General features: G+C 37.8%; 1 protein-coding gene across 5 annotated transcripts in view; it reads right to left on the bottom strand.

Annotated features, from left to right (window-relative positions):
* BMAL2 (basic helix-loop-helix ARNT like 2) overlaps positions 1 to 26,523 on the bottom strand; it is a 126,225-nt gene that overhangs the window by 33,898 nt on the left and 65,804 nt on the right. For 2 of the 5 annotated variants that reach the window (XM_033430202.2, XM_012533427.3), the window contains 8 exons: positions 15,146 to 15,386; positions 14,332 to 14,438; positions 14,025 to 14,175; positions 12,543 to 12,601; positions 10,675 to 10,783; positions 7,592 to 7,670; positions 6,032 to 6,140; positions 3,466 to 4,021 (listed from right to left, as the gene is read on the bottom strand). In XM_033430202.2, the coding sequence (XP_033286093.1) occupies positions 3,885 to 4,021; positions 6,032 to 6,140; positions 7,592 to 7,670; positions 10,675 to 10,783; positions 12,543 to 12,601; positions 14,025 to 14,175; positions 14,332 to 14,438; positions 15,146 to 15,386 (992 nt within the window). In that variant the 3' untranslated portion in view covers positions 3,466 to 3,884. Of the gene's footprint in view, positions 1 to 3,465; positions 4,022 to 6,031; positions 6,141 to 7,591; positions 7,671 to 10,674; positions 10,784 to 12,542; positions 12,602 to 14,024; positions 14,176 to 14,331; positions 14,439 to 15,145; positions 15,387 to 26,523 lie in introns of those variants that run through there. The other 3 variants (XM_049694198.1, XR_004483810.2, XR_004483811.2) reach the window with 3 other exon arrangements.

The raw sequence follows: 26,523 nt of genomic DNA, 5'->3' as shown, positions 1-26,523 counted from the left end.
TACCTGTGTCCTAGACTCTATGGGGATCTGTCAAAGATTATGAGGACCAATGAATATAAGCCTTTTCCCATTATGACACTGTAATTAGATACTTTCCTTTAATTCCATTTATTTACCAAAAGTCTATTCTGTATCTTCTTGTTTGTCTTTGTGCTTATCAATGGATTTCCCAATTTAGTGACTACCATAGGGTGTCAACATATACCTCAAGTTTTGTTTGATTTCAGTCTAATAAAATGTCTAACATTTTCAAGTTTACTCATTTCAAAAAAGTTTTAAATTTGATACATTGATAGAGGTTCACAGTTATTTGCACTGAACCGAGGATCAATAAATGTCCTTTAAACCATAGCATTTAGAGGTAAATATCATACTTATAATCTTTGGTCTGCTTAAATAACATCCACTTAATAAAATGTTCTAGAGCAGGGCCATAGAATGGAAATATAATGTGTGCCACACGTGTAATCTAAAACGTTCTAGTAGCCACATTAGGACGGTAAGAAAATAAAATTAACTTTAATGTTTAATTTGGTATACCCAAAATATCTGAACTGTAATCAATATAAAACTGTTAATGTGATATTTTATATTCCCTTTTTTCATACTAAGCCTTTGAAATCTGGTACGCACTTTACATTCATAGCACATCTGAATATGTATTAGCCATGTTTCAAGTACTCAGTAGCCACATGTGGCCAGCGGCTATCATACCGGACAGCATATGTCTAGCAACAGGCTAATGCTCGAGTCCTGCGGGTCAGAATCACAGAATTAGAACTGGAAGTAAATGGAGAGATCAAACCTCTTTTTACAAAAAAGGAAACAGAGGTACAGAGAGTTTAAATGACTTGCTTGAGGTCACACAGATAAATTTAGGTTGAGTGGGCTCTCCTGATTCCAGGTATGCCTCTCACTCCACTACATCATTGTAGGTAATTCTCAGAATTAAAAAAAAAAAAATAGGGCTCCCCTGGTGGCACAGTGGTTCAGAGTCCACCTGCCGATGCAGGGGACACGGGTTCGTGCCCCGGTCCGGGAAGATCCCACATGCCGCGGAGCGGCTGGGCCCGTGAGCCATGGCCGCTGAGCCTGCACGTCCAGAGCCTGTGCTCCGCAACGGGAGAGGCCACAACAGTGAGAGGCCCGTGTACCGCAAAAAAAAAAAAAAGAGTATTCTTTATAGGATGTTTTCATTCAACTTATATTTTTCACCAAAACGTAAGAACTTAATTGGTAGGAGAAAAAAGTAATATAGTATAAAGCATAAAAATACGTCACTCCCAGTAGCAATCAAATATAAATAGAATGCATTTTGAAGCAAGCACTGAACTTAGAGCTACAGTATCATACAATGCGTGGACTGGATCCTGGGTCCAGGGCAAAAGATAACTATCAGGGTGGGCTACTAAAGGATCAAAGCCTTCAACTGGCTTTCCATCCATAAGGCTATGGGATAACCTCTCCTCTTGCAAAGACAGAATTGTTACTGTGCAAGCAGCAATGGCCAGCCTCTAGAAAGTCTGCCTCTCAGATCCCTGCATCATGAAGTTTTGCCCCACCTGCTTTGGAGGTCATGCAGCCACAATGACCTATCCTGCTACCACTAGCTTAGGCTGACTCTGGAGGTCTAGCCCGACCTGCAATGGTCCAGATCCCTAAAATGTTACATTTGTAGGCAGGCCTCTCTGGGCTTAGAGAACAGATGTGATCCTTCATGCTTCTTCAGACTTAACTGTCATGCTTAGGCCACTACAAACCAATATATCCCCCCATCTTGTGAGGGTTTTTTTTTTGGCTTATTCTAAACCTAGATGTCTCCCAAGTCCTCAAATGCCAGAACCAGGAATGGTGCTGACCCTCTGACATTACTGGAACGTTGCATCGGCTCAAGACAATAGGCCAATACATCTTTGCCCACACGGCCACTGCAAATGTCAAACGTGAAGGAACATTTGATTTTGGTTGTTGCCTGTTGCTATGTTTGCCATTAACGTGTCTGAAAGTTCTAATCTATTACTTACAGCCTACGGAAATATGTGAGGTCAAAAGAATGCTTTGTTTTCGTGGGGCTCTGAGGGAAATCTGCTGGAGATGTACAGCACCACATAGAAAAGGAAAACTGGATTTGATCCCCATATCTGAGCCTCAGAGTTTCCCCATTAGTTTCCTAGACTATCATTACTTTCCCTGTGGGGCACAAAAGAGAATATATGGGAACACACGTAATAAACTAGAAAGAGCTATTAAAACCATAGGTATTATGGAAGTATGATCTTCAAAAAGGTAGCTACACATACAGTATTTTATTTTTGGTTTTTTGGGGGGTTTTTTTTGGCTGCGCTGCACTGCTTGCGGGATCTTAGTTCCCCGACCAGGGATCAAACCCATGTCCCCTGCAGTGGAAGCGTGGAGTCCTAACCACTGGACTGCCGGGGAAGTCCCTACATACAGTATTTTAAATATCCTTAATTCTTGCCCTCAATTTGAGCTACCTCTGAATTAATTACTGGTTTAAAAAATGCTCTCGATTTTTAATTATAGCTAGAAAATTGGTTTTTAAATTCTTTCTCGTTGCCTCATGGTTTTAAAAACACACTTATATAACTACCTTTTGTTACAGGCAATAGTAACTGTAATTGCCTAATAATTTAAAAAGCCAACAACTGTTCCTAGGTCAGTTAACTAATCATTTAACCAGTGAGACTACTGCTTTCTCAAATGTGTATAAAGAAACTGGTTTATATACATTAAACATTAAAAGACGTATGAACTTAATTGTGACATTACACAAGGCGTTGACTCTGCCTGGGCCTGTTTCTTCCTCTAAGACTAATCCTAAAGGTTGCTAAAAGCCTTTTCAGCATCAAAACCCTGTTCTATCTGTAATAAGAATCTTGAGTGGTTATATTAAGACTAAATCTTATAGGAAATGGTTAACCACCACCAAGCTGTAGGGCCCAAGATCTTTCCTTTTCTGTAAGCAAAGCTGAAACTCTCTCAGGTTTTTTTTTCTTTTCTGAGTTTTAAATAAGAAATCATCTCACTTAAAATCCATCTCAAAGTGCTCAACTGAGCGTAACTATCGTGGCTCTGTGCTTGCCCAAGTCTACAAAGACTGAATACAGTATTCACTGTGAGTACCACTACAAATTGCACTGTCCCTTTATTTTTTTTTTTGCGATACGTGGGCCTCTCACTGTTGTGGCCTCTCCCATTGCGGAGCACAGGCTCCGGACGCGCAGGCTCAGTGGCCATGGCTCACGGGCCCAGCCGCTCCGCGGCATGTGGGATCCTCCCGGACCGGGGCACGAACCCGTGTCCCCTGCATTGGCAGGCGGACTCTCAACCACTGCGTCATCGGGGAAGCCCTGCACTGTCCCTTTAAATGTTCAAGTACTCATCGTTTTCTTAAAATGGATAAGCCCTATCCTCAATTAAGGAAATACACAAGGAATGGAAATGTTCCAAATTACACAAATCTTCTATTATAAATCAATTATAAATGAATCTCAGACACAAGGAAGATGTCAACACATTAAATTCCCCAAACTCAAAACAAGTGCATCAAAAAATAAAAACAAAACCCAAACAAGATACATGTGGTATTCTTGGTTAGAAAGACTTTAGCAAAAATATAGCAACTAGTGGGTTTTAAGCTATGTCAGTGAGTAAAGTGGTCTATAGAAAATTTTGAGAATTTGAAGGGAAACATCACATTTCCCTGTACCCCTGTGAAAGTCAGGAGCAAATCTATAAAAACTGGTCAACCATTAATAGGAATAAAAGATAAAAACAGTTATCAGTACAGTACAGAAGAATATATAGTTTTTTGTAAGCGAAATGCTTCAAAATATTTCTCATGTTGAGTTAAAAATCAAATGCTAGAGTGCCCAGTGGATGTCACTGAAGTCCCCAGGGTCTCCCAGCCCCCCCTCTGCTTCTAAGTAATTCATGAAGGCAGCCACGGCTGTGTCGTCATTGTCACAGAGGGCATCAAAATCCAGCTGGGCACCTTCTCCTATTGAATTAAAATACAGGCTTATGTAAGTACACTTGGAGGTTAAAAAATGAGTTATCATCAAAAATGGCAAAGCAAGGCTAGGATACCATACAATGTATTATTGAAGGCAAAGTATACGTCTTAAATTGCAGAAGCCTGATACATTTTTAAATGGGTCGCCTATTTTTATAACAATCTGCTGTCAGATAAATTGAGCTTCACTCATTTGATGCACGTAAGTGAGCTAGTCTACTAGCTTTCTAATAGAAAGTAAAAACTAAGAGGTACAGACTCCCAGACAGTTGGAAGCTAGGGGTTGGGGTTTATTCATGTGTGTATATAGAGCCTTGAAGGAGAAATTTAACTTTAATCTGCCTGTGAAAATACTCTGCTTGTTTAACCCCAAAATGAGAAGGCTGAGACAAAAGCATCTTCCCCCAAATTTGAAAGACTCTTATAAAAGTGGGGGCGGAAAAAAAAAAAAAAAAAAAAAAGTGGGGGCGGTCCCCAGATTTTTGATTGAAAAAGGAAATAAGGAGGAACCATGGAAATGAGATTTAAATCAGAGATAAGGAAGAGGTTCTAGAAATTCAGGGTTAAAACACAGCTACAGATTAATCGAAGTTTTCTAGGTATCTTTCAAAGCACAATAGAATTGCGATGATTAATATGTGGCTCTCTGTGAAGCTGACGTCCAGGTTCCTTCAAGTCCTTTGATTCTCTTTAACATATATTTTCAGGAGATCAGAGTCAGTTATGGGGGGGTATAAAATTGTGTCATTTCAATTTTCTTCATTTGGACTTTGCATAAACATAGTTAAAATGAATAATTACATCTTAAACATTTTATGATTGGTATCTTTAAAAATTCTTTTTCTTAAGAATGGACATTTTCCCCTAAATACAAGAGCTTTAGTTTTATTGAAATTGTGTGTTTTAATAATACCCATAACTGATTCAGTGGATAATCAAATTTTCAATGACAGGTCCATTAAGTAGCATACACTTAAAAATTAACAGCATGATTACTGTATTTATGATTTTGAATGAAAAACTCTTAGTTATTGTTATTGAAGTATAAAAAATATAATGTGTTAGTTTCTGGTATACAGCAAAGTGATTTAGTTTTATACATATATGTTTTATATGTATAAAACTGAATCATTTTATATAAAATATATATGTATTCTTTTTCAGATTCTTTTCCATTATAGTTTATTACAATATATTGAATATAGTTCCCTGTGCTATACAGTAGAACCTTGTTGTTTATCTATTATATATATAGTAGTTTGTATCTGCTAATCCCAAACTCCTAATTTATCCCTCCTCGCCTTTTCCCCTTTGGTAACTATACGTTTGTTTTCCATGTCTGTGAGTCCATCTCTGTTTTGTAAATAAGTTCATTTTTTTAGATTCCACATATAAGTGCTATCATATGATATTTGTCTTTCTCTGTCTGACTTACTTTACTCAGTATGATAATCTCTAGGTCCATCCATGTTGCTGCAGACGGCATTATTTCATTATTTTTTATGGGTGAGTAATAGTCCACTGTGTGTATAAACCACATCTTCTTTATCCATTCATCTGTCAGTGGACATTTAGGTTCTTCCACGTCTTGGCTATTGTAAACAGTGCTGCTATGCACATTGGGGTGCAAGTATCTTTCTGAATTAGTTTTCTCCAAATATATGTCCAGGAGTGGGAATGCTGGATCATATGGTAGCTCTATTTTTAGTTTTTTAAGGAACCTCCGTACTGTTTGCCATAGTGGCTGCACCAATTTACATTCCCACCAACAGTGTAGGAGGGTTCCCTTTTCTCCCCACCCTCTCCTGCATTTATTATTTGTAGACTTTTTGATGATGACCATTCTGACTGGTGTGAGGTGATACCTCACTGTAGTTTTGGGAAAAATCTTAAAGTTGTTTGCATCTCTAGAAATTTCCTAAGCCTGAAAATATAGTGATTAAGAAAGAGTTTTTGGCAAACCAAAATGGCAGGCAGTTGCCAAAGAAAACTTACCAAGGAGTGGTTCATGCCTATGGGGAGCAACAGCACTTTGGTTTTGCTTTGTAGCCTGTAGCTCCCCTATTTCAGAAGGACTTAGTGTAGTCAGCTCCTTATTTGACATCTGTAAAGAAAGAATAACAAATAGAAAGTTTCCTATTTGAATGAAGTAAAGACCTCTTAGCAGTTTTCAGATGCGGGCACTCTGGCAATGCCACCACTGCCATCAACAACATGGCAGCTCACACTTCGTATTCTGTGCTAAGTACTCCACAAGCATCATCTCGTTTCATGTTACACATGTCGTGAGGTCAGGCATCTGAGGCCTAAGGAGTCTAATATCTTGCCCAAAGTGTTGGAGCCATGATTCTAACCCAAGTCTACCTGACTTCAAAGCCCCCGCATTATTCATAACCATAACTGAATTACATACAAAAGGAAAAGTTTTCAATTAAAAATGAAAAGCTATTTCAGTTTTTTTAAAATGATGATAAAACAGTATCTCATATGAAACTACAATGGGAAATACTGCTTTGGAGTAGGGAATGGAGTAAACCAGAGACTTTTACCAAAATGTTATCATACTGTTAAATAGTCACAGGACAAACAATCTAATGTTCATGTAGCTCATCATAAGAAGAAATCTTTTACCTATGTCGTCTTATTCAGTTGATGAACTTTGCCATAGAATGCCTATATAACGTACACTACTTGGAGATTCTTGTGTGTTACAAGGACTTAAATCCCTGTTTCTGGCATACTGTCTGGCACAAAATGGGTACCCAATAAACATTTGCTAAATGTATGAGTAAAACTGGCAAATACTAGATCAAAAGCCTATATTAATATAAAAAGATATTTTCAAGTTCCCTTTTGTCCCTGGTCAGATTTAATTTCTCTTTTCTCCTACATTCTTACACCACTTAGTTTATATACCTACTTTAGACCTTTCTGTTGTCTGGGGTACATCAGAACTGTATATGGGTCTTCCACATTTTCAGCACTATGTTCAGTCATTTTTGTATATGCAACAATGCATTTCAAATAGCTAGTATTTGTTCAATTGAATTAAATAGTAGGTAGTACTTAATTTGTAGCTTATATTATTTAAACAAAACATCTTTCCAGACCCTAAGGAGTATATTTAATCCACGGAATTGAATCTATTAAAATAACAATAATAGCTACCATTTATTGAGCACACATTGTGTCCCAGGCACTGTGAAGTTTTTGTTTCTTTGTGTATTAAATCATTTAATTCACACACCACTCCAAGAGACTGGTGCTATTATTAATCCCTTTTTTACAAATGAGGAAGTTGAAGTGCAGAGTTTAAATAACATGCAGGAGGTTACCCAGAAGTAAGTGTCTGAATCACAACTTGGACCCAGATAGTATGGTCCCAAGCGACTTCACTCTTAACCACTATTCTACATTGCCTCTTAAAAACTCTGAGCTAAGTAGAAAGGGTTCATTCTTTACAGGATGGCCTCTTTTCTCAAAGGAAATAATCAACAAGGAGCAATGTTATTGTTCATTTATTTCACAAATATTATCACTTACAATGGTACTTACATTCCTGCAGTTTATAGTGTGAGTATCTTTCAATAAATCTGTTGGACTTGAATCATCAAGGGATGAAGAAGACTGTAACCTTCAAAAAGTGACACATAAAACATTTTATGTGTCTATTTATATATATTTTAGAAAATTTTCTCCTCTGAATACATAATCTACTGATAAAAATACAGGGAGGAACATAAGACTGAATATCACAACAGTTTTCATAATCAGACTGACTCGTTCAGTGCCAGACTTATTTTTGACTATGGAGTGCTGAAAATACTATATAAATAGAAACAAACTCTGAGGTGAAAGCTCTTAAGTAAATCACGTTACCTGTCTTAATACAGCACGTGGCAAAGTAATGGAATAACAACATGGTTCAAGACAGGCATTCAGTTCCTCATCAGGATACTGAAAAGCAGAACTAAGAATAAAGAAAGATTTCCTAACATCCTGCAACCTTTTTTTTAAAGTAGAAAATGCGTCATATTTTTACTGTAATAGGTCATCCCCAGGTCCAAAATCAATGGAACACATAAAGACAAAAACATAATCATTCGCTTTGATCATAAATCTCTTCAAGACTTAATATGTAAAACTGACAGTGTCATATAATATATTACTAAATGCTCAATTATGTGAAACATAATGGCATAAACATAACTTTATGTCCTTTTGTATTCCCAAGAAGGCAACTGACAAGAAAGTATAGAGGGAGAAATTAAAACAGAAGAATGAAATGAATTAGGTAGGAAACACAGACGAAAAGATCAGTGACATGTCTTAGAGATTTTTCACAATGTAATGTATATAGCTTGGCTGGCTTCCCATCTGTGGTTCATGGTTTAAAATCACCATCTGCTCAACTAGCCTTTGTTTAAAGATGAAAACTATCTGCCCCCACATGCACATCACTACCAGATTAATCTTCTGAAGTATGGCTTTCTTCGTATTAGTCACTGGGCAGAAACTTGCTATTTAAGTCCCTCCACTATTTGACTTCACCTTAGTTAAAAGTCCCTTTAATCAAGTTAAAACTCAGTTGCTCAGCAACCTGACTCTTCTCTCAGTAAATCTCCTTGATGTTTGCTGAAACCACCATGCTTTCTCCCGCTCACCTCCATACATTGGCTGAGGTGCTGCCATATATAAATGCTCTCCCCACTGTATCCTGCAGCTGCACCCAGCTAGCAACTTTGGCTCAATTTCCACTTTCCCTACGAATCCCTTCCAGCATATACAGTCAAATGATTTTCAACAAGGGTGCCAACATCATTCAGTTGGGGCAGGGACAGTCTTTTCAGTAAATGCTGTGAGGAAACTGAATATCCACATGCAAAGGAAGTTGGACTCTAACCCTACTCAGGGTAGTGTTTTGGTCGAACTTTGTCCTACTTAGCACATTTACAATTCACTCCAGAAATACATTTTAAGCTTTTATTATGGAAAACTTAGATATAAAAACAGACAATATAATGAAATCTCATATACCCACCAAACAGCTTCAATAATTATTCTTTCCTAATCTTGTTAAATGTATTTAACCTGAACTCATAGTTCCCCTCTCCTCCCAGACATTTCACCATTTAATCTGTAAATACTTCTCACTGCAGAAATACTGATTTAATTGATTTTGGGGTGCTGTCCATGATATAACTGTTCTCTGCGGGTATTACACATATCTCTTAAAAATAATGGAATTCCAGGGGCTTCCCTGGTGGCGCAGTGGTTGAGAGTCCGCCTGCCGATGCAGGGGACACGGGTTCGTGCCCCGGTCCGGGAGGATCCCACATGCCGCCGAGCGGCTGGGCCCGTGGGCCATGGCCGCTGAGCCTGCGCGTCCGGAGCCTGTGCTCCGCAAGGGGGAGGCCCCAACAGTGAGAGGCCCGTGTACCACAAAAAAAAAAAAAAAATTGAATTCCAAAACATTGCCTTTCTCAAATCCAGAAAAATTCTGAGTTCAAAACCTATCTGGTCTAAAGGGTTTTAGATGAGCAATTATGGGCCAGTATATACACATATTCACATATATCCACACATATCTTTCTTTTTTCTTATACAAGTGAGTTATTATACATGCTATTCTTTTGTTCTATTCCTGTGCTTTTTTCTATTAACCAGATAAAGCTCTTGCCATATTAGCATAAACAGAGCTACCTAATATTTAACTGTTGCAGAGTATGCCATTGTACGGATATACCAAAATAAGTTATGGTTATGGTAAAGATTTAAATATTTAAATCACTACTTAAACAGTGCAGCAAGAAACAGTCTTGTTCATGGGTCTCTGTGCAGTTGTGTAAGAATATTTGATCCTCGGGTAGAGATGCTGAGTCTGAGACCATATACATTTATATTTTTGATGGGTGTAGTCAAATTGTGCTTCAAAGAGCTTGCACTAGTTTATATTCCCATGGACAGTTTAAGAGGGACTGTTTCCTCAGACTCTCACTAGTATCACCAAACTTTCAAATCTTTGACAATCTCCTAAATGAAAAAAGGTATGTCATTATTGTTTAATTTTGTATATATATAATTTTAACTGTGAGTGGGGTTGAGCAATTTTTAAAGTTTCTTGGCCATTTGCACTTTTATTTTCTATTTATGTCCACTCTCTAAATTTTTTGTTATTGAGTTATTTAAATGACTCCTTTAATAACTTTACTCTTTATTCTACACATAAAGTTTAATATATATAAAATTATACAAAGTTTAATATAAAGTTCAATAACTTTATTCTTTATACTACAAATCTCTTCATGTATTAAGATAATGAGTACATTTTATCATATGAAGTACATTTTCTGTGTATAATTTGTCTTTTAACCTTGCTAATTATAATGGTTATAGTTATGTTTTTTGAGTTTTTATATAATTAAATTTATCCATTTTTTTCTTAATAAATTCGGGATTTTGTGTGATGTTTAGAAAGGACTTTCCAAACTATGTTGCTACTGTAAAGGTGATCTTCTCTTCCATTATATTATTGAACTGGTTATTGTTTGCATATAGGAAACCTATTGATTTTTTAATATTGGTTTTGTAAATATGATGATAATTTTGTGAAAGTATTTGCAGCAATAAAACATTACCTTTGTAAGTCCAGAAGTTCACTTGCAATATCTGTTCCGATACTACCAGCACCAAGTACCGTTCCCGTATACATTCCAGGCACACTAATGCAAGACTGTCTTGAGGATCCTAAATAATAACAGAAGGAAAGATTCCATAGAGGGCTTTAAAAAAATATATAACTTTGGTCAATATCTTTCTTTCAATTCAAATATATTTCCTATTTCCCTCTTTAAAAGTAATAAACCAGCTGCATCCTAAAATGTTACAAATATTCATGCTTACATTACAAACATAACTCATGATGGTTTAAGATGCTTATGAAGAGTGATGTGAATCAAATATGTGGAAAGTCATTGAGGGTTCAATCATGACCTGTAACCTTTGAGCACATACAGTTCCTTCCCACTTTAACCTCCACACTAAAGCCAGAGCAATACCACTTTTTTTCTTTTATTGAAGTACAGTTGATTTATAACATTGTTAGTTTCATGTGTATAACAAAATGATTCAGTTATATATATGTATGTATATATATTCTTTTCCAGATTCTCTTCCTTTATAGGTTACTACAAGATATTGAATATAGTTCCCTGTGCTATATGGGAAATCCCTGTTGTTTATTTTATATATAGTAGTGTATATCTGTTAATCCCATATTCTTAATTTATCCCTCTCTCCCCCATTTCCCCTTTGGTAACCATAAGTTTGTTTTCTATGTCTGTGAGTCTGTTTCTGTTTTGTAAATAAGTTCATTTGTATTACTTTTTCAGATTCCACATGTAAGTGACACCACACAATATTTGCCTTTCTCTGAAGTGACCTACTTCACTTTGTATAATAATCTCTTTGTCTATCCATGTTTCTGCAAATTGCAATATTTCATTCTTTTTTATGGCTGAATACTACTTTATTTTAAATATTTCCTAATATTTTAATTTTTCTTTATACAAATAATATATTAAAATATTCCTGTGGTAAAGAACTAAGATAACTCCCCCTTAGTGCTTTTCATTAATTTGACCAACAGATATTTGAGTGCCTTAATGTATAAGGAACTATGCCAGCTGCTGGGCATGATAATGAGTAAAACACCATTCCTATCCTTGAAGAACTCACAGTCTAGCAGTGAGCCAGTTGAGTGAACGAATAATTGCAGTACAATGTAAGATTATAACAGAAGTGTGACCAAAGTACTGTGGGAATTCTGAGGAGGATAACTCAACCCACTGAAATCTTTTCTTTTTTTTTTTTTTTTGCGGTACGCGGGCCTCTCACCGTTGTGGCCTCTCCCATTGCGGAGCACAGGCTACGGACGCGCAGGCTCAGCGGCCATGGCTCACGGGCCCAGCCACTCCGCGGCATGTGGGATCCTCCCGGACCAGGGCACGAACCCGCGTCCCCTGCATCGGCAGGCAGACTCTCAACCACTGCGCCACCAGGGAAGCCCTGAAATCTTTTTTTTTAATGAAACTCTCTAGGAGTTAAGCCAGCATTTTATTTATTTATTTTTGGCTGCGTTGGGTCTTCATTTCTGTGCAAGGGCTTTCTCTAGTTGTGGCAAGCGGGGGCCACTCTTCATCGCGGTGCAAGAACCTCTCACTGTCGCGGCCTCTCTTGCTGTGGAGCACAGGCTCCAGACACACAGGCTCAGTAGCTGTGGCTCATGGGCCCAGTTGCTCCGCGGCATGTGGGATCTTCCCAGACCAGGGCGCGAACCCGCGTCCCCTGCATTGGCAGGCAGACTCTTAACCACTGCGCCACCAGGGAAGCCCCTGAAATCTTTTTGATTTCACCTTGAAATTTTTCCCTCTCCAGGACAGAAAATGATGGTAACTTAATAATAACAGTCTTAGTAATAAGCCTCCATCACCTAAAACTAACTTACCTTCTGATGATTGAGAGCTGCAAGGAAGTAATGATGTTTCTCCAGTATCACTATGTCCCCTAGAATTAAGAAACACCATAGGTGATTTTTTTTTTAAGGTGAAGGAAAATGTTAAAGCAACTACATTAAGCTCTGTGTATTTGAATTATCAGTTTTTGACCTATTTGTGTTTTATATACATATTGTTAATGTCACCACCAGAGACAGAGGTATTGATGTGCTAAGTACCAGGGCTTTTGCCAGATGTCATATTACCCTGTAATGTACATGCTTCCAAAGATACAAACTCTCAGCTCATATTCTAATGATAAGGAGACAAGAATTATTGGGATGAATAATAGAATTATTGGGATGGGTAATTAGTACCTGCTGGAGGCACTAAGAACTGGGGGGCTCTTTTTTAAAATATTGTACATAAGGAAATAGAATTGGTTTGATAAAACCTTATAGCAATTTTAAAGAGAAACATAGAAAAATAATACTTAAGAACAAGGCCATTCTAGCATATTGAGCAAATCAGGAAAAGCTGCCTCTCCCTTCAGGCTGACACAGCCATAGACCAGGGCTTGAAAGGCAGTGAACGGGCTGGATTTGTGCTTATCCCTCAGCCAAGTACTCCTGCACAAGCATATGTGCTCCCCAGGCTCAGAAGATGGACATGCAAAAATGATGTGGAGGACAAAACAGTTTCTTACCATTTTAAACAGTTTAAAGCCACATCCACATAGTTTTTTGGAAGGACAAAGCAAGGCCATGAAGGGTACGAAACAATTGCCTGAATAAATGCATTTACTGTCACATTTTATACTAAGCCAAAAGGAATTTTTTATGAAAGGGCAAACTTTTAGCTTAACTCTGAGAACTAATGCCAATGAACAGTGAATGAATTACTCAAAATATATGCTCAAATTCCAAAGCCAGAGGATCACACAGGGTTTTTTTTTAAATTGAAGTATAGTTGATTTACAATGATTCAGGGGTACAGCAAAGTGATTAATATACATATACATATATGTATACACACATATTCTTTTTCAGTTTCTTTTCCACCATAGGTTATTATAAGATATTGAATATAGTTCTCTGTGCTATATAGTAGGTCCTTGTTGCTTATCTATTTTACATATAATACTGTGTATCTGTTAATCCCCAATTCTCTATTTATACCCCCCTTCCTCTTTGGCAACCATAAGTTTGTTTTCTATGTGAGACTATTCCTGTTGTGTAAATAAGTTCACTTGTATCATTCTCTAGATTCTACATATAAGTGATATCATATGATATTTGTCTTTCTCTGTCTGATTTACTCCACTTAGTAGGATAATCTCTAGGTCCATCTATGTTGCTGCAAATGGCATTATACTCAAGTTATAAAGCCAGAGGATTAAACAGGTTTAATGATTTAGCAAGATGAAAAGAGGGAAGCAAAGATACTCATTTGAAATCAATATAAAGGTCTTAACAACATAAAAAATTACTTACAAAACTAAAGTGTTGACAGACACAATATATTCCAGTTCTTTGGTCCAAGGATTTGTGAAACTAAACCACTGGCTTTTTAAAGTTACGAAAGAGCCATCTTTTGCTCTGAATTTGTATGAATCTGTAAATATTTTCTCTTTACTCTGCAGAACTTAACAAGAAAAGAAAATAATCAGCGTAACAGTCTACCACTATATAAATCAATCCCTTAAGGATTAATTCAAGGTTCAGATTTCACAGGAATGAAAAATTAAGAGTTGAAGTTGTAATTAAAAAGTACCAAAAGACGATCCCACTCAATGCATACCTGCTTTGTGCTTGTCAGTCAAATTACTATGGTCATCTTTATGAAAATATTCATAACAAGAAGTTCCCAAAAGTTCCTGAGGCAGATATCCTAAAATTGCTGTTGCCCTGGTTTTAAAATTAAAAATACAGTTCAGAATTGGTGAATGTATCCCCTTCCAGAATACTGTTGGTCCACACGTGGTCAGGATAGTAGAGAAGTACACCGGGGGGATGAGTAACCCATTTGCTTTACTGGGCTCCTTTGGCTGCCCTTGACCCAGATTAGAGCTGCAAAGCAGAATGGACACCCAGGCACCAGGCCACTCCAGAGGCCACCTACCCAATCCAGGGTATGCTATTCCTACCATTCATCAATAATATTGTGGCCATAGACCACGCCCAGTTTCTGCACCATTGGCTAAGAAATATTTCAAGTTTACAACTTGGCTTGAACAAATTTACTGATATATCCATATCCTTATTTCATTTAAACTTTATTTCCTGTTCTAAAGCCTTAAAAAAAAAAAATCCAGCCGTGCTATTAAGCCACATTTTTTTTTTTTTTTTTTTTTTGCGGTACGCGGGCCTCTCACTGTTGTGGCCTCTTCCGTTGCGGAGCACAGGCTCCGGACGCGCAGGCTCAGCGGCCATGGCTCACGGGCCCAGCCGCTCCGCGGCACGTGGGATCCTCCCGGACCGGGGCACGAACCCGTGTCCCCTGCATCGGCAGGCGGACTCTCAACATTGTGCCACCAGGGAAGCGCCTAAGCCACATCTTTAACAGCCTTAAACATCCCATTGAACTCTAATCATTATGGCACATAAATGTTTACCTCTGATCAACATAGACAAATTGTCCATTCACTGTAAAACGGGTAATAAATTCAGTTGGTTTCACTTTAATCTCTCCACTGTTCTGTGGGACAATATATGGATGTAATCTTCCAATGGCAACAAGGCAGGTAAAATTACTACTGTCTTTCTTATTGTCCATTTCTTCTTCCATTCCAACAATATTTGGAGGCCAGTTTCTCAAGTAACCAGTGCAGTGGATAGTACAAAATTTTCTATGATCTAATTCAAAGGTTTAAAAGAAAAAAAAAAAGCATTTGTCAACTATATCACAATAAAACTAAAAAAAAGATAAAAATTTAAAAAGCATTTGAACCATTATGAATTCTTAAATTTGTTACACTGACATTTATAATAGTTATAATTGTGCTATGAAATAGTCTTTAAATATGCTAAATATGAAAGGGGAATAGGATTGCATTAAAAAGAAATCATCAATCATGTTTACTTAACAACTTCATCCCTAATGGGTTATTTTTCTCAAGAACTAAACTATACGTACTACATCAAAATGATTGTTTTAATTTCAGTTTAAATAGGTCTATAGTTATTTTGTTATTTCCAAGTTAATTTTTTAAATTACAGTACTTTATGTGTTAGAAAAAGTTAAACTTCATGCTCCCTTGCTCTCAGCTACAGAAGTATTATTTTCAGCTTATTTAAATTTTGGTATATTATAATTTATATTCATAAATTTAAAGGATACATGGATATATTCATAAAATTTCTTATATAAGCACTTATAATGGCTAATAGATACATATGATTATAATATATTATAGAGACATTTCAGAGAACATTTAGAGAAATTTATAATAAAATGTATAAAAATAAAACTTGACTCAAATTTCACTTTTCAAAAAAATCTTAAGCAATTAACTCATAAGAAAAAGCTCATCAAACAGATCCAACCAGAAAAATAAAAAATTGGAAATAATCCATATATTCAAATAACAGGAAATGCTTAAGAAAACAATGACAGTATAAAAGATAGGCAGTATACAGATTATGGCAATCTACAAAAAAGTAACTTAAAGGTTAAAAAGGGGGGGGGAAGCTGATAAAAATTACTTAAAACAGTTGCTTGTGATAAAATTTAGAAAAGACCAGAACAGTCATTGTTTTAAGTTGGCACCTTTGGCTAAGACTGTTACTACAAATCTTTAAAAAAAAAAAATTTTTTTTAATGGAAGATGATATGGGCTGTCTTATAAGATAGCAACTAATAGTATTAGCAAAGGTGTAAAGAACACTTTATGTGCCATGCTCTGTTTTAAGTTCTCTAAATGAATAATTCATTTATTCTTCTTAGTAGTCTTATGATAGGTTCTAATATCATCCCCATTACCTCAGGAAACTGAGAGTTACTGCCAGGGTCACAGCAGGGAAGGGTGGAGCTGAGGGTAAATTACATCCAGACAGGCTGGCTTGAGAACTCCCTCTGTGAACCGCTACTGTGGTGCTATTTGATGGTAGTGAGTGCCTGTCATAGAAGGTGTTCAAACAGGAGTTGCCTGAGTGATGGAGGGGGAGTACTACAAAAAGGTGTTCCAGTCAGAGGGAACAGCCAGTGCAAACAGAGTCAAGAGCGAGCAGTCAGAAGCAGCTGAAGCATAGTCTGTGATGGGGAAGTGGCAGAATAAAGCAGGGAACAAATAGTTTAGCTCTTGTAAGCCCTGCGTAGAACCTTGTATTCAACACCTAAAAGACATCATCCCCTCCACAGCCCACAGATGCCTTAAATTACATGTCTTTATCCCTTCCAACCCCAACCCAAGCCTTTATCACTTATTCCCTATCCTGCTTAATGACACCACAATCAACCCAGGTAGTTAAATGAGAAACCTGGGCTCCTCCCTTCACCTCACCCAACATCCAAGATATCTTAAAGGAATTAAAAATTGGGGTAAGTGTAATACAAGGTTTTCATTCATATTAACAAAATTAGATGGCAGTCAAAAATAAAAAGGTTTACATCTGTGACAACATGGGTGGACCCTGAGTATATTATGCTGAGTGACATAAGTCAGACGAAGAAAGACAAATACCATGTGATTTCACTTATATTTAGAATATAAAAAACAAACAAACAAAAACCAAAATAAATGAACAAACCAAACCAAACAAAAGCAAACACATAGATACAGAGAACAGAGTGGTGGTCACCAGAGGGGTAGGGGAGAAGGAGAGTGGGGGCAGAGGGGAGGGCAAGATGAGTAAAGGGGAATCAACCATATGGCGATGGATGGAAACTAAACTTTTGGTGGTAAGCATACTACAGGGTATACAGAAGTAGAAATACAATGCTGTACACATGAAACTTACATAATGTTATAAACAAAAGTTACTTCAATAAAAAAATAATTAACTTTAAAAAAGGCTTATAAACTGAGTTTGGCATTTCTGATGATGCTTGCAAATTTACAAATGATACTGACGAAAAATATTCTACTCAATGGAAAATATAGACTGAAAAATGTTTTAAATTTATATATGGAATCTCATCACACAGAACTTAGCCTCTTTAATTCTTCTCTAACAACAGGATTACTAACAATTCCCAACTCAATCTGTCCCTCAATTCTCACCTTGAACATTTATTCAGTTGGCAAAATTCTAGCTGGGATTGTGTAATTCCATTCACTGATGGAATTTGACCCATTTGATCAATTATTTAAAGTTTAAAAAAATCCTATTAAAAAATCCTCTTGGGGATTGCTTCAAGATGGCGAAGTAGAAGGACATGCTCTCACTACCTCTTGTGAGAACACCAGAATCACAACTAACTGCTGAACAGTCATCGACAGGAAGACATTGGAACTCACCAAAAAAGATACCCCACATCCAAAGACAAAGGAGAAGCCACAATGAGATGGTAGGAGGGGCGCAATCACAGTAACACCAAATCCCATAACTGCTGGGTGGGTGACTCACAAATGGGAGAACACTTATACCACAGAAGTCCACCCACTGGAGTGAAGGTTCTGAGCCCCACATCAGGCTCCCCAACCTGGGGGTCCAGCAACAGGAGGAGGAATTCCTAGAGAATCAGACTTTGAAGGCTAGCAGGATTTGATGGCAGGACTTCGACAGGACTGGGGGAAACAGAGACTCCACTCTTGGAGGGCACACACAAAGTAGTGTGCGCACTGGGACCCAGGGGAAGGAGCAGTGACCCCAGAGGAGGCCGAACCAGACCTACCTGCTAGTGTTGGAGGGTCTCCTGCAGAGGCGGGGGGTGGCTCTGTCTCACCGTGAGGATGAGGAGACTGGCAGCAGAAGTTCTGGGAAGTACTCCTTGGCCTGAGCCCTCCCAAAGTCTGCCATTAGTCCCACCAAAGAGCCCGGGTAGGCTCCAGTGTTGGGTTGCCTCAGGCCAAACAACCAGCAGGAAGGGAACCCAGCCCCAACCATCAGCAGTCAAGCAGATTAAAGTTTTACTGAGCTCTGCCCACCAGAGCAACAGTCAGCTCTACCCACCACCAGTCCCTCCCATCAGGAAACTTGCACAAGCCTCTTAGACAGCCTCATCCACCAGAGGGCACACAGCAGAAGCAAGAAGTACTACAATCCTGCAGCCTGTGGAACAAAAACCACATTCACAGAAAGATAGACAAGATGAAAAGGCAGAGGGCTATGTACCAGATGAAGGAACAAGAAAAACCCCCAGAAAAACAGCTAAATGAAGTGGAGATAGGCAACCTTCCAGAAAAAGAATTCAGAATAATGATAGTGAACATGATCCAGGACCTCAGAAAAAGAATGAAGGTAAAGATAAAGAAGATGTAAGAAATGTTTAACAAAGACCGAGAAGAATTAAAGAACAAACAGAGATGAACAATACAATAACTGAAATGAAAAATACACTAGAAGGAATCAATAGCAGAATAACTGAGGCAGAAGAACAGATAAGTGACCTGGAAGACAGAATGGTGGAATTCACTGCTATGGAACAGAATAAAGAAAAAAGAATGAAAAGAAATGAAGACAGCCTAAGAGACCTCTGGGACAACATTAAACACACCAACATTAGCACTGTAGGGGTCCAAGAAGGAGAAGAGAAAGGGAAAGGACCCGAGGAAATATTTGAAGAGATTATAGTTGAAAACTTCCCTAACATGGGAAAGGAAATAGCCATCCAAGTCCATGAAGCGCAGCGAGTCCCATACAGGATAAACCCAATGAGAAACACGCCGAGACACACAGTAATCAAATTGGCAAAAATTAAAGACAAAGAAAAATTATTGAAAGCAGCAAGGGTTTTCCAACAAATAACATACAAGGGAACTCCCATAAGGTTAACAGCTGATTTCTCAGCAGAAATTCTACAAGCCAGAAGGGAGTGGCAGTATATACTTAAAGTGATGAAAGGGAAGAACCTACAACCAAGATTACTCTACCAGGCAATGATCTCATTCAGATTTAATGGAGAAATCAAAAGTTTTGCAGACAAACAAAAACTAAGAGAATTCACCTCCACCAAACCAGCTCTAAAACAAATGCTAAAGGAACTTCTCTAAGTGGGAAACACAAGAGAAGAAAAGGACCTACAAAATAAAGCCAAAACAATTAAGAAAATGGTCATAGGAACATACATATTGATAATCACCTTAAACGTGAATGGATTAAATGCTCCAACCAAACGACACACACTTGCTGAATGGATACAGAAACAAGACCCATATATATGCTGTCTACAAAAGACCCACTTCAGACCTAGGGACACATTCAGACTGAAAGTGAGGGCATGGAAAAAGATATTCCATGCAAATGGAAATCAAAAGAAAGCTGGAGTAGCAATACTCATATCAGATAAAATAGACTTTAAAATAATGTTACAAGAGACAAGGAAGGATGCTACATAATGATCAAGGGATCAATCCAAGAAGAAGATATAACAATTATAAATATATATGCACCCAACATAGGAGAACCTCAATACATAAGGCAACTGCTAACAGCTATAAAAGAGGAAATTGACAGTAACACAGTAATAGTGGGGGATTTTTAACACCTCACTTACACCAATGGACAGATCATCCAAACAGAAAATTAATAAGGAAACAAGCTTTAAATGACACAATAGACCAGATAGATTTAACTGATATTTATAGGACATTCCATCCAAAAAACAGCAGATTACACTTTCTTCTCAAGTGCTCATGGAACATTCTCCAGGATAGATCATATCTTGGGTCACAAATCAAGCCTCAGGAAATTTAAGAAAACTGAAATCATATCAAGCATCTTTTCTGACCACAACGCTATGAGATTAGAAATCAATTACAGGGAAAAAAACATAAAAAACACAAACACATGGAGGCTAAACAATACAATAGTAAATAACCAAGAGATCACTGAAGAAATCAAAGAGGAAATCAAAAAATACCTAGAGACAAATGACAATGAAAACACGACAATCCAAAACCTATGGGATGCAGCAAAAGCAGTTCTAAGAGGGAAGTTTATAGCTATACAAGCCTACATCTACAAACAAGAAAAATCTCAAATAAACAATCTAACCTTACATCTAAAGGAGCAAGAGAAAGAAGAACAAACAAAACCCAAAGTTAGCAGAAGAAATCATAAAGACCAGAGCAGAAATAAATAAAATAGAAACAAAGAAAACAATAGCAAAGATCAATAAAACTAAAAGCTGGTTTTTTGAAAAGATAAAAAAAATTGATAAACCATTAGCCAGACTCATCAAGAAAAAGAGGGAGAGGACTCAAACCAATAAAATTAGAAATGAAAAAGGAGAAGTTACAACAGATACCGCAGAAATACAAAGCATCCTAAGAGACTACTACAAGCAACTCTATGCCAATAAAATGGACAACCTGGAAGAAATGGACAAATTCTTAGAAAGGTATAACCTTCCAAGACTGAACCAGGAAGAAATAGAAAATACGAACAGACCAATCACAAGTAATGAAATTGAAACTGTGATTAAAAATCTTCCAACAAACAAAAGTCCAGGACCAGATGGCTTCACAGGTGAATTCTATCAAACATTTAGAGAAGAGCTAACACACAACCTTCTCAAACTCTTCCAAATAACTGCAGAGGAAGGAACACTCCCAAACTCATTCTATGAGGCCACCATCACCCTGATACCAAAACCAGACAAAGATACTACAAAAAAAGAAAATTACAGACCAATACCACTGATGAATATAGATGCAAAAATCCTCAACAAAATAGTAGCATACAGAATCTGACAACACATTAAAAGGATCATGAACCACGATCAAGTGGGATTTATCCCAGGGATGCAAGGATTCTTCAATATATGCAAATCAATCAATGTGATAAACCATACTAAAAATTGAAGAATAAAAACCATATGATCATCTCAATAGATGCAGAAAAAGCTTTTGACAAAATTCAACACCCATTTATGATAAAAACCCTCCAGAAAGTGGGCACAGAGGGAACGTACCTCAACATAATAAAGGCCATACATGACAAACCCAGAGCAAACATCATTCTCAGTGGTGAAAAACTGAAAGCATTTCCTCTAAGATCAGGAACAAGTCAAGAATGTCCACTCTCACCGCTATTATTCAACATAGTTTTGGAAGTCCTAGCCACGGCAATCAGAGAAGAAAAAGAAATAAAAGGAATACAAATTGGGAAAGAAGAAGTAAAACTGTCACTGTTTGCAGATGACATGATACTACACATTGAGAATCCTAAAAATGCCACCAGAAAACTACTAGAGCTAATCAATGAATTTGGTAAAGCTGCAGGATACAAAATTAATGCACAGAAATCTCTTGCATTCCTAAACACTAATGATGAAAAATCTGAAAGAGAAATTATGGAAACACTCCCATTTACCACTGCAACAAAAAGAACAAAATACCTAGGAATAAACCTACCTAGGGAGACAAAAGACCTGTATGCAGAAAACCATAAGACACTGATGAAAGAAATTAAAGATGATACCAACAGATGGAGAGACATACCATGTTCTTGGATTGGAATAATCAATATTGTGAAAATGACTATACTACCCAAAGCAATCTACAGATTCAATGCAATCCCTATCAAATTACCAATGGCATTTTTTATGGAACTAGAACAAAAAATCTTAAAATTTGTATGGAGACACAAAAGACCCAGAATAGCCAAAGCAGTCTTGAGGGAAAAAAACGGAGCTGGAGTAATCAGACTCTCTGACTTCAGACTATACTACAAGGCTACAGTAATCGAGACAATATGGTACTGGCACAAAAACAGAAACACAGATCAATGGAACAAGATAGAAAGCCCAGAGATAAACCCACGCACCTATGGTCAACTAATCTATGACAAAGGAGGCAAAGATATAAATGGAGAAGACATCTCTTCAATAAGTGGTGCTGGGAAAACTGGACAGCTACATGTAAAAGAATGAAATTAGAACACTGCCTAACACCATACAGAAAAGTAAACTCAAAATGGATTAAAGACCTAAATGTAAGACTGGACAGTATATAACTCTTAGAGGAAAACGTAGGAAGAACACTCTTTGACATAAATCACAGCAAGATCTTTTTTGATCCACCTCATAGAGTAATGGAAATAAAAACAAAAATAAACAAATGGGACCTAATGAAACTTCAAAGCTTTTGCACAGCAAAGGAAACCATAAACAAGACGAAAAGACAACCCTCAGAATGGGAGAAAATATTTGCAAATGAATCAACGGACAAAGGATTAATCTCCAAAATATATAAGTAGCTCGTGCAGCTCAATATGAAAAAAACAAACAACCTAATCCAAAAATGGGCAGAAGAGTTAAATAGACATTTCTCCAAAGAAGACATACAGATGGCCAAGAAGCACATGAAAAGCTGCTCAACACCACTAATTATTAGAGAAATGCAAATCAAAGCTACAATGAGGTATCACCTCACACCAGTTAGAATGAGCATCATCAGAAAATCTACAAACAACAAATGCTGGAGAGGGTGTGGAGAAAAGGGAACCCTCTTGCACTGTTGGTGGGAATGTAAACTGATACAGCCACTATGGAGGACAGTATGGAGGTTCTTTAGAAAACTAAAAATAGAATTACCATATGACCTAGCAATCCCACTAATGGGCATATACCCAGAGAAAACCATAATTCAAAAAGACACATGCACCCGAATGTTCATTGCTGCACTATTTACAATAGCCAGGACATGGAAGCAACCTAGATGCCCATCGACAGATGAATGGATAAAGAAGTTGTGGTACATAGATACAATGGAATATTACTCAGCCATAAAAAGGAATGAAATTGGGTCATTTGTTGAGGCATGAATGGATCTAGAGACTGTCATACAGAGTGAAGTAAGTCAGAAAGAGAAAAACAAATATCATATATTAATGCATATATGTGGAACCTAGAAAAATGGTACAGATGAACTGGTTTGCAGGGCAGAAATAGAGACACAGATGTAGAGAACAAACGTATGGACACCAAGCAGGGAAAGCAGCAGGGTGGTGGTGGTGGTGGTGTGAAGAATTGGGAGATTGGGATTGACATATACACAGTGATGTGGATAAAATTGATGACTAATAAGAACCTGCTGTATAAAAATAAAATAAAATAAAACTGAAAAATTCAGAAAAAGAAATTCCTCTCATCCCAAGAATTCTTTAGACTTTTACCTAAATACTGGGGTCATGGGCCTCAATCCTCTCAAACTAATTATTTACAATCAGCTCCACAGGGTAGACTCATGTGCAATCGACTGCATGATTTTAAAAAGAGAAAGACAAAGAAACAAAAACAACCCAAACACTGCCTTAATCCACAGGGTATCTTTTCAAAATCCTTTATGAAATTTTTCTTCCACAAGTTGCCAGCTGGGTCTCTCAACTTGGTATCTTGATGGCTTACTTTGAATTCTCACAGACGCTGATCCTGAGACAAGGATTTGAGTATAAGAAGTGTATTTGAGAGGTGCTCCCAAGGGAACTCTGGCAGGGAAGTGAGACAGGGAAGACAAAGAAGCTAATAATAGATACATTTTTCAACAAGTCCCCACTTTGGGAAACTAAAGCTTAACCTATTGGGGCATTCTGGGAAAAAAATGTAGAACAAGAACCACAGTTATGCAGCTTGAATGGCCTCAAGGAAAAGAGAGCAAGAATATTTATCCATCAGCTCCCCTCAGTCAGTGGATGAGGGACCCTCCGGGGAGCACTGACTCCCCAGCACTGGAGGTCCGCCCCTTGCTGGTACAGGCAGAACTGTCCCTAAGGACCAGAGAAAGAGGTCAAGCTGAGAGTCACGAGTATTGGACACTGGAAGCCAAGGGGCATGAGAGGATGCCACATCTTGTTGCACAAGAAGCCCATGGATTACTGATTATCTTACCAAGATAAATTTAAGAAATACCTAAGATATTTGGTAACAATCATCCATCCTTATCAGCATTTGATTTCACAAGTGGAGATACATAAGCAATCTTAACCCCATTTTAAAAGCTGTTTCAAAATTTGAATCCATGGCATTTATGTTAGAATCATGGTAGAAATAATGTTTTTAATGCCAATCGTGTTTTTAAAAAACTTTTTATTATGGAAAATCTCAAATTCACAAAATCAGAGAGAATGATATAATGAAGCCCCACTTGAGCGACTCATAGCCAATCTTGAGAAATGGCCTTTCCATAAACCTTAATTTTTATTTTTTTTGGTTGTGTTGGTTCTTAGCTGTGGCTGGCAGGCTCCTTAGTTGTGGCATATGGGCTCCTTAGTTGTGGAAGGAGAGCTCCTTAGTTGTGGCTCGCCGGCACTTTAGTTGTAGCATGTGAACTCTTAGTTACGGCATGTGTGTGGCATCTAGTTCCCTGACCACAGATCGAACCTAGGTCCCCTGCATTGGGAGTGCAGAGCCTTAACCACTGCGTCACCAGGGAAGCCCCTTAAATTTATTTTCAATTAGCATTAAAAGGGCTGCTTTCTAGTCTCTCTTCTTTTAAATTTAAATATAACGAAGGCAAAAGTAGGAAAGAAAAAATAAGTGATTGCCAGGGCTAGTTTGGGGGAGAGATGAATAGACAGAGCACAGAAGATTTTTAGGGCAGTGAAAATACTCTGTGTGATATTACAACGATGGACGTATGTAATTATACATTTGTCCAAACCCACAGAATGTACAACACCAAGAGTGAGCCCTAAGGTAAACTAATGGACTCTGTGTAATTGTGATGTGTCAATGTAGGTTTCACCCTTGTTTTAAAAAATATATATGGCATTCTGGGTGGGGGATGTTGATAATGGGGGAAGCTATACATGTGTGAGGGCAAGGGGTACATGGGAAATCTCTGTACCTCTCTCTCGATTTTGTTGTAAACCTAAAACTCTCTAAAAAATAGTCTTAAGCAATAATTTAAAATTTTAAATGGAACTGGCACGTCCTGGTAAAAGGGAAGAAAAACACCTTTACTAACTACAGGCTTTCTTCATTAACAGGGAGTGGCCTTAAAACATAGTGAATTCCATTAGCTAATTATTATTGGAAAAAACAGTGTAGTAGCAACTCTATGCAAAAGATAATCATTTCACTTGACGGACATTGCCTTTGGTTAAAGTAAAATACAAAACAGTCTCATGAGTGGGAAGCCATCCACGTGGCCAATCAGGGTTACATTCTGCGGTTACCTCATTGGGGCCCAGGCATCTGTCTACATGTCTGTCTACATACACTGCTCCCCAACTTCCAACTCTTCCACTGTGGGGACTGGGCCTGCTGATGGTTAACACAAGCCCTCATCACCTCTTAGGCCAAATCGACCTCATGCCTTTGGCACAGAGCTTTGGAGTATTAAGTGAATACCTGGTCAAGTACTTGAGCAGATTAAAAAGTCCTCTTTGAAAACATACTTGGCTCTAACTGCAGGCATCTGTGTGGCCCAGCTTCGTGTGGGGATGAGCATCTGTGTGTGGGCGGGGGTACATTCCCACAACAGGAGCCGACCCCCTTGCTGTGTGTCTGCTGCAGAAATCATCTAGAATGGATCTCTCCCATTAATAACCTTTGGCATCTAGGAAGCTACTCTAATAGGCGGCATGGCAGAGTGGAAAGAAGACAGATTTTAAAGCCAGATTCCTGATTCTGCCACTTTCTATGTGACTTCAGACAAGTTACAGAACCTTTTTCAGCTTCTGGTTTTTCTCATTTGCAAGACGGGGATGGTCTGCACAGGATTGTTATGCAAATTAAATTAGGTACTTATGCAAAGTGCTTGGCATACAGACTTTAAATACACACTGATTCTCCTTCTTGCTCTTTTATTTTCCCTCTCTTCTTTCTGAGCCACAAATAAGAGCTTACACATAGCGAGTGCTTACTAGGAGCCAAACACCGCCTCAG

Source organism: Orcinus orca, chromosome 11 (assembly GCF_937001465.1).
Source record: "Orcinus orca chromosome 11, mOrcOrc1.1, whole genome shotgun sequence".
In the NCBI taxonomy this organism is placed as follows: domain Eukaryota; kingdom Metazoa; phylum Chordata; class Mammalia; order Artiodactyla; family Delphinidae; genus Orcinus; species Orcinus orca.
This window is presented reverse-complemented; position numbering and strand designations above follow the sequence as displayed.